General features: G+C 42.0%; 2 protein-coding genes across 2 annotated transcripts; both read left to right on the top strand.

Moving 5' to 3' along the window:
* Positions 1 to 7: 7 nt before the first annotated feature.
* On the top strand, positions 8 to 3,768 carry LOC109522586 (neuritin-like). The gene is made up of 3 exons (XM_019881277.1): positions 8 to 270; positions 2,115 to 2,268; positions 3,068 to 3,768. Exons 1-3 carry the CDS (start codon positions 213 to 215, stop codon positions 3,300 to 3,302), a joined length of 447 nt encoding a protein of 148 aa, XP_019736836.1. The 5' UTR covers positions 8 to 212; the 3' UTR covers positions 3,303 to 3,768.
* A 58-nt stretch (positions 3,769 to 3,826) lies between these two features.
* Positions 3,827 to 5,818, top strand: LOC109522172 (neuritin-like). Its single transcript, XM_019880485.1, has 3 exons — positions 3,827 to 3,920; positions 4,188 to 4,365; positions 5,165 to 5,818. Exons 1-3 carry the CDS (start codon positions 3,827 to 3,829, stop codon positions 5,397 to 5,399), a joined length of 507 nt encoding a protein of 168 aa, XP_019736044.1. The 3' UTR covers positions 5,400 to 5,818.
* The last annotated feature ends 2,437 nt before the right edge of the window (positions 5,819 to 8,255 follow it).

The raw sequence follows: 8,255 nt of genomic DNA, 5'->3' as shown, positions 1-8,255 counted from the left end.
CGGCAGACAACGTCATCTCGACCAGAGCAGGGAAGGGCTTCACGCACACACCCACCGAGTCTATTTTTTTTCCACCCCTTTTGTACTGATACACGACTCGTATAAAACATGGGCAGCTAATTTGCCCAGCGTTTTTTTTTAAGTCCAGTTTCATGAGTACCCTTTATTCTAATTGGATTCACGATCGCCCACTCAGCGTGGATTGAAATGGGATGATAATGGGATTGTTCACGTCGACCAAGATCGAGGAGATACTCTGCTTTGCTCTAGGTAAGACATTTCCAGCTACCTTCGTGCTCTATCTTTTTTTAATCTCCCTACGCGCAGCCATAAACGTGTCATCAATGTTGTAAGCGCCTGGTGGGGATGTTACTTGAGACGTGGTCAGCGGGAGTACAGCAAAGAGCCAGACGGGCTGCAAAGGTATGCTTGTTAGGAACGTTAAGAGTCCCTGTAAGTTTTGCTCAATGGATGTTAGAGATGTCTTATTTTTGGTTGGCCCTTTTCCAAAAGGTCATTTTAAGGGCAAGTTTCGGGAGGGGGTGGGGGGTGAATGAAGTGCTTTAATGATTTTATGTGTGGAATCTTTAGAAGGGTCATGTAAAGATTGAATCACATTAGAAAAGAATCATAAGGTCAATCCACGGGCATTCCTAGCCCCTAAATTGAATCTCTGCACCCCCAAAATGCACGAAATTATCTGGTTATTGTTTTGTTTTTACCAACACCCCTAAAATGCACGAAATTATCTGGTAATTCTTTTGTTTTTCTCTGCACCCCTAAAATGCACGAAATTACCTGGTTTTTGTTTTGTTTTTACCAACACACACACACACACACACACACACACACACATACACACACACTCTAAAATAGCACAACTGATTATGTTTTGATACGGTTCATTTAGCTATTTTGTTCTGCCTCCTCTTGACTTTGGCTGTGGTTCCAGTCAACCACTAGATGGCAGCACACTAGTTTAAACTAATTTCAAAAGAAGGAAAGCAAGAAGTAGGGCGGCACGTTGGCATACTGGTTAGCGCGTCCGCCTCACAGAGTAGTGGTGCAGGATTCAATTCTGGCTCCGGCCTTCCTGTGTGGAGTTTGCATGTTCTCCCTGTGCCTGCGTGGGTTTTCTTCAGGTTCTCCGGTTTCCTCCCGCACTTGAAAAATATGCATGGCGGGTTAATTGAACACTCAACATTGTCCCTAAAAAGGACCAAAGTAGCACCACCACCAAAGTGACACCACCAGCAGGACCACCACCGTAAGCTTCCAGCCCTGAAAAGGAGAAAATAAATGAACGGCTTTGACAAATCCAAAAACAATAAAGGCAAATGCACAAAATTGAAACTAACCACGGAACTCAACTGATGAAATACCAACATATGATGGTGCAAAAATTAAATGAGCCAACCCCTTCAAAATTGCACATTTCAATATGGCCCTTTATTAGCATCCAGTCCACCCATTCACCCTCATCTGCAAAATCGTGAGTGCAAAGGCCATTGGGAGCCATCGGTCTTACTGTGGGGTTGCGCCAAAGTACAGTAACGTGAAGCCATGCAGCGTACAGCCCAGCAGCGCGGAGCACAGCAACGCAAAGCAGAGCGAAGCAAAGTGCAATTGACCCAGTTAGTGCCTCACATAAGGGTAAAAAAAAAAAAAATTGGTATTAAAGCCTTGAGGATGTGATGCAGGCCACCATTAGGGAGTTGTACATACCACCATGCGTATGAAATCACCAATGGGAGAGAGGAGCTTCACCGGCATCAGTGATGAAACGTCACATCAGGATGAGCCGCTGTATCAAACACCGAACTGTAAAGAAGCTGAGAAGTCAATGCACTGAGAGAATTTGTGAATTGTCCGGCAAGTGAAGGCAGCCACTGCCACATAACCCGCAGCAATGCAATGGTGGAGACTTTTCCTCTTTGCTTTCCCTTCCACCCTCACAAAAAGTAACAATCTGTGTTTGCTTTGTCTGTGACTGGATAGCAGGTTGATTTTTGGTCAAAGTCAGAATTGTACAACCGCCAAAATATTCCACTGTACTGCAATTATTGCTTTATTTACCTCATTTGATTGAGTAACAAGGTGCATCTGCATTTCAGTGTTCCTGTCCATCTCCGTGGTGGTAGATTCATCAGATGTGAATTGCGAGAATGTTTACAAGGACTTCTCGGACTGTGTCCTGGAGCTGGGGGAGAGCATGGACAACTATCAGGAAAACGTGACCAGTGAGAGCGGAGTGGCGGCTGTGTGCAGGTGACACAACATGAACTGCACATTTCTGAAATGAGAATGGAGAAATTGTGAATATAATTTCTAATCGAACGAGATGTAGAACTGCACAGCGTCATTCCGAAATCCGGTATTATTGTTACAGTCCCCCCCCCCTTTATTTATTTATTTAGCTGCAATGTATGGGCAAATTATCCAATGCAGTCGACTGTGAACTACAAACACTCTTATAAAGACCATTTTTAAATGACAAGCTTTATAAACTGAGAATTATTTGTTTGGAAAGGGAGAATTCTTAATACAACTCCAGTGCTGGATCTCATTAGATAGTGCAATCGTACATTTCATTTCCATGAGTATGATTCATGACTGAGCAAAATAATGCGTATGCAGGGAAAGCGTTGCATCTCGTGACAAAAGCAAAGAGCACAGTCCATCATCCGAGAGGAAGGAGACAGATATGAATGGTGCTGAGACACTGAGCCACTCATCTAAATAATTTATGACTCTGCTGCAGTGGTAATGAAATTCCGGTGACTGTTTTGTCATTGTTATTGCACTTCACCACCCCGGCATAGACAACAATCTACACCCGAGCCTTCTGTTGAAGAATTTCCACTTGCAATATCATCTGCGATATCTCTGAAGCGGTTGCCATGGTAGTTAAAGCTCAGTTTGACTTACTGTGAGCCACCGCATCCATCGCAGTGATGGATTGTTGGCACGTAAATGAATCTCCGACAGCCAGCAAAGATGAATTCTGGCTTATGTAATATGGCAGATGATTGGCAGCGCTGATCTGATGATGCTTTCTTTGCCGCAGCCACTGGGAAGCTTTCCACACGTGTGCCCTGACGGCGCTGTCCGACTGCCAGCAGGAGGTCAGTTCCATCTGGGAGACTCTGAGGCAGGACTCCCGTAAGATGCGCTTTCAGGGAAGCTTGTTTGACTTGTGTAGTCCCAGTTCATCTCCAAGCATGAGGTCACCTGTTGCGGCGCTGACCCTGCCGCTCACGGCCATGTTGCTCACCACCGGGCCCAGATGGTCCTTCATGTAAAGGCGGCCACTGAAGCGGGCGCGGAAGAAGACGGGCAGAGTGAGACCTGTCTTATGTTCCACCAGGCTCACTCTTCCCAAGCACAACCTAAAGCCAAGGAATAACACAAGCATTATTTTCACACTAGTATCCGTAGTTAGTCAAACAATCTTGGAAATCAAATCATAATCAAAAGGTACAGTGGTCCCGACACTAAGGTGATTTTTAAAGCAATGCGTTGGTGTATTTGTTTTTAAGGCACCACATACACAGTATGTTGTCAAGTTTAACGACGATAGTTCAAAGAAAGGGTTCAAAATTTAGCAATAGCTTCCTCTTGTTGTGTTCGCTCAAAATGACGCTACTGCTTAGCTTTGCGAATATGGTTCCTGTCAGTGGCTGGCCATGCATTTTATACCTGGACCTTTAGTGGGGACTTACTCTGACATCACAATTACACAAGCCATCACGAAAAAAAAAAAAAATTGGTATTAAAGCCTTGAGGATGTGATGCAGGCCACCATTAGGGAGTTGTACATACCACCATGCGTATGAAATCACCAATGGGAGAGAGGAGCTTCACCGGCATCAGTGATGAAACGTCACATCAGGATGAGCCGCTGTATCAAACACCGAACTGTAAAGAAGCTGAGAAGTCAATGCACTGAGAGAATTTGTGAATTGTCCGGCAAGTGAAGGCAGCCACTGCCACATAACCCGCAGCAATGCAATGGTGGAGACTTTTCCTCTTTGCTTTCCCTTCCACCCTCACAAAAAGTAACAATCTGTGTTTGCTTTGTCTGTGACTGGATAGCAGGTTGATTTTTGGTCAAAGTCAGAATTGTACAACCGCCAAAATATTCCACTGTACTGCAATTATTGCTTTATTTACCTCATTTGATTGAGTAACAAGGTGCATCTGCATTTCAGTGTTCCTGTCCATCTCCGTGGTGGTAGATTCATCAGATGTGAATTGCGAGAATGTTTACAAGGACTTCTCGGACTGTGTCCTGGAGCTGGGGGAGAGCATGGACAACTATCAGGAAAACGTGACCAGTGAGAGCGGAGTGGCGGCTGTGTGCAGGTGACACAACATGAACTGCACATTTCTGAAATGAGAATGGAGAAATTGTGAATATAATTTCTAATCGAACGAGATGTAGAACTGCACAGCGTCATTCCGAAATCCAGTATTATTGTTACAGTCCCCCCCCCCTTTATTTATTTATTTAGCTGCAATGTATGGGCAAATTATCCAATGCAGTCGACTGTGAACTACAAACACTCTTATAAAGACCATTTTTAAATGACAAGCTTTATAAACTGAGAATTATTTGTTTGGAAAGGGAGAATTCTTAATACAACTCCAGTGCTGGATCTCATTAGATAGTGCAATCGTACATTTCATTTCCATGAGTATGATTCATGACTGAGCAAAATAATGCGTATGCAGGGAAAGCGTTGCATCTCGTGACAAAAGCAAAGAGCACAGTCCATCATCCGAGAGGAAGGAGACAGATATGAATGGTGCTGAGACACTGAGCCACTCATCTAAATAATTTATGACTCTGCTGCAGTGGTAATGAAATTCCGGTGACTGTTTTGTCATTGTTATTGCACTTCACCACCCCGGCATAGACAACAATCTACACCCGAGCCTTCTGTTGAAGAATTTCCACTTGCAATATCATCTGCGATATCTCTGAAGCGGTTGCCATGGTAGTTAAAGCTCAGTTTGACTTACTGTGAGCCACCGCATCCATCGCAGTGATGGATTGTTGGCACGTAAATGAATCTCCGACAGCCAGCAAAGATGAATTCTGGCTTATGTAATATGGCAGATGATTGGCAGCGCTGATCTGATGATGCTTTCTTTGCCGCAGCCACTGGGAAGCTTTCCACACGTGTGCCCTGACGGCGCTGTCCGACTGCCAGCAGGAGGTCAGTTCCATCTGGGAGACTCTGAGGCAGGACTCCCGTAAGATGCGCTTTCAGGGAAGCTTGTTTGACTTGTGTAGTCCCAGTTCATCTCCAAGCATGAGGTCACCTGTTGCGGCGCTGACCCTGCCGCTCACGGCCATGTTGCTCACCACCGGGCCCAGATGGTCCTTCATGTAAAGGCGGCCACTGAAGCGGGCGCGGAAGAAGACGGGCAGAGTGAGACCTGTCTTATGTTCCACCAGGCTCACTCTTCCCAAGCACAACCTAAAGCCAAGGAATAACACAAGCATTATTTTCACACTAGTATCCGTAGTTAGTCAAACAATCTTGGAAATCAAATCATAATCAAAAGGTACAGTGGTCCCGACACTAAGGTGATTTTTAAAGCAATGCGTTGGTGTATTTGTTTTTAAGGCACCACATACACAGTATGTTGTCAAGTTTAACGACGATAGTTCAAAGAAAGGGTTCAAAATTTAGCAATAGCTTCCTCTTGTTGTGTTCGCTCAAAATGACGCTACTGCTTAGCTTTGCGAATATGGTTCCTGTCAGTGGCTGGCCATGCATTTTATACCTGGACCTTTAGTGGGGACTTACTCTGACATCACAATTACACAAGCCATCACGAACTATACACACAAAAAAAATAAAAAGAAGAGCACTCACAACCTTGCCACGAAGATACATCTGGAGCAGTTCAAAATCAATACTTATACTTGTTTGTAACTTGTTTGTCAAGTTATAATACTCGTAACTTGACAAACCCGTCAAGAGGTTTTGGTGGGTTGGTGAGTTGATGGTAGCAAGCGGTGGACCCAAGACTGGGGAGCAGGCGTAATCGCAAGAAAACAATTTATTGTCCATCCATCCGTTTTGTAATCCACTTATTATCACAATTGCAAACTAGTGCATGTCAAATCATTAAAAATACTAAATTAATGGACTTCTACTTGATAGTGCGTATTATATTCAAGTGTGTTTTATACTTGAGAAATGATGGTAAATCCAGGCAGATTGACAACAACAAAGAGCACCTGGACAAATAGCAAGTGACTGAGGTATCTGATTGGTAGACACAAGGAACCAGGCTGATGAAAACAGGTAGCAACAAAAAGCTAACAAGCGAACATGAAAAAAGGCACACAAGAAAAACCATGACAAAACAAAACTCAAAACAACACAGACCATGCCCAAAAAATTACCAAATGTTTTAAAAAATGCATCATATATGCTGATTATTAAACATATTAATGTGTGCAGATCTCTGTAGAAATGTTTTACCATTCAAACTTGGCTTGGTCTAAACCAACCATTTGGAGGATAGAAAAATGCTGATATGACCTAGCTGGCCGTCTGAAAAAAAATTAGCAAGCCAATAGATTAAGAAAACAGTCCCATTGCTGATATAGTTTAAATTGCTTCAGTCAGCGGCACTGATTCTGAAGGTCCTGGCCAGATTAGATTGCAGATGAGAGATTGGACCAAAAAAAAAAAAAAAAAATCTAACATCCATCTAAAATAGTGGTTTGCAGCCAATAAACATGCTAGCAAATGAAGAGAATAAACTATTGGGAATAAATTCACAAGAGAACAAATATTGTAATTTAGCTTGTAGGTTATTGATTCTGCTTGTGTTTAGTCCAGCAGAGAAGGCCTTCGGGGATATGTGCTAAGCTAACCATCTTGTGCTATATTTAGCGCAAAGCTGTCATCGCTTAATGAAATTCAGCTGTTTATTTAAAAAACTGAGTAGCCATTTTCAGAATATGTTTTTTTAATAATGTAATTGAAAATTATTGTACATTTATTTGGATTCAAGAGGAGAGTTAGCCTTAATTTATTATTGGCAATTTGGCATGTCAAATCTTAGCTGTCCTACTGAATGATAGCATACAATTTAGTTTATCAAATGAATGAATGAATACATTCATGATTGATGATTCAGTGCCGTCCAGGGACATGTTAAAGTGAAACAAATATTCTGAGAGAATTCTTTCTTGGAAAGGGGAGAATCTGACAATGTGTAAATAAATAATATTAAGAGGTCCCTTATATTAAAGTCCAGTTTGGTCAAGACGATCAGGCTTTTTACAAACCCCTTTTTCACAGCACATCATTCCATTGTAGATGAAGTTCCACAGTTCCACCTGAGATGCCAAAAAGTGTTTGATTTTGTGCATGTTTATGACTTTTAAGTGTATGTGCTGTCCGGGTGTTTACATGGCCTAGTCAAATATATAATCGTCAAAGCAATAGCAGCTGCTTTTGGAATGCAAAAGTATTTTCAAAATACAATTTTTATATAAATACAACAGTATTTTCAACAAATAACGTTCAAGGTTTAAAATAGGACCAAAACAATAATATCTTAAGTTTCTCCTTTGAAATGACAAAACCTAATCATTTACATGTTGTTTTATACACTAAATAAATTTCACGTAAATGTTAATTATAGCATGGCAGTATATTTATTTCCAATATCAGTACTTTGGTTTGTTTCGCCTCATTTCAAATTATTTGACCCATCTGGTCAATAATCTGCCACAGGCATAGTTTTAATTAAGACATTTGCATTTATAGATCCGACACCAACAAATAGTCTCATAAATATATTGGTAATGAGAAGCACTATCTATTTTTAATGTCAACATGCTTTCTATACCCACAGTTGATCTTCATCGACAGTATTTTTCCTGTTACCTCTCTCATCATATAACCGCATGGCCGTTTTGTGACGGCGCTTTGGGGAATGTGATCTTTTGAACTCAGATAAAAGTATACATGTGCATGAAGATATAAGACGAACTCCGAAGCGCATCGTCTCATCATTTTCTTACATCCATCACCCACCCTGCACCCTCTCTTCTCTCTCGGCATGATCCTTCTGGTTGTTTCTATTTACAGTATTATGGTGCGCAGGTGCTAGCATGATGTCATCCATTGTGTGTATGCAGTAGTGAGAAATCCAATTGTCCTCAAAGCATGAGCAATATTGTAAGGTCACTTTTTTCAGAGAGGACTCATCCCTGTGTG

This window comes from Hippocampus comes, unplaced genomic scaffold (assembly GCF_001891065.2).
Source record: "Hippocampus comes isolate QL1 unplaced genomic scaffold, H_comes_QL1_v1.1 scaffold68, whole genome shotgun sequence".
In the NCBI taxonomy this organism is placed as follows: Eukaryota; Metazoa; Chordata; class Actinopteri; order Syngnathiformes; family Syngnathidae; genus Hippocampus; species Hippocampus comes.
The sequence above is the reverse complement of the archived record's forward strand: the minus strand, read 5'-3'. Positions and strand labels throughout refer to the sequence as shown.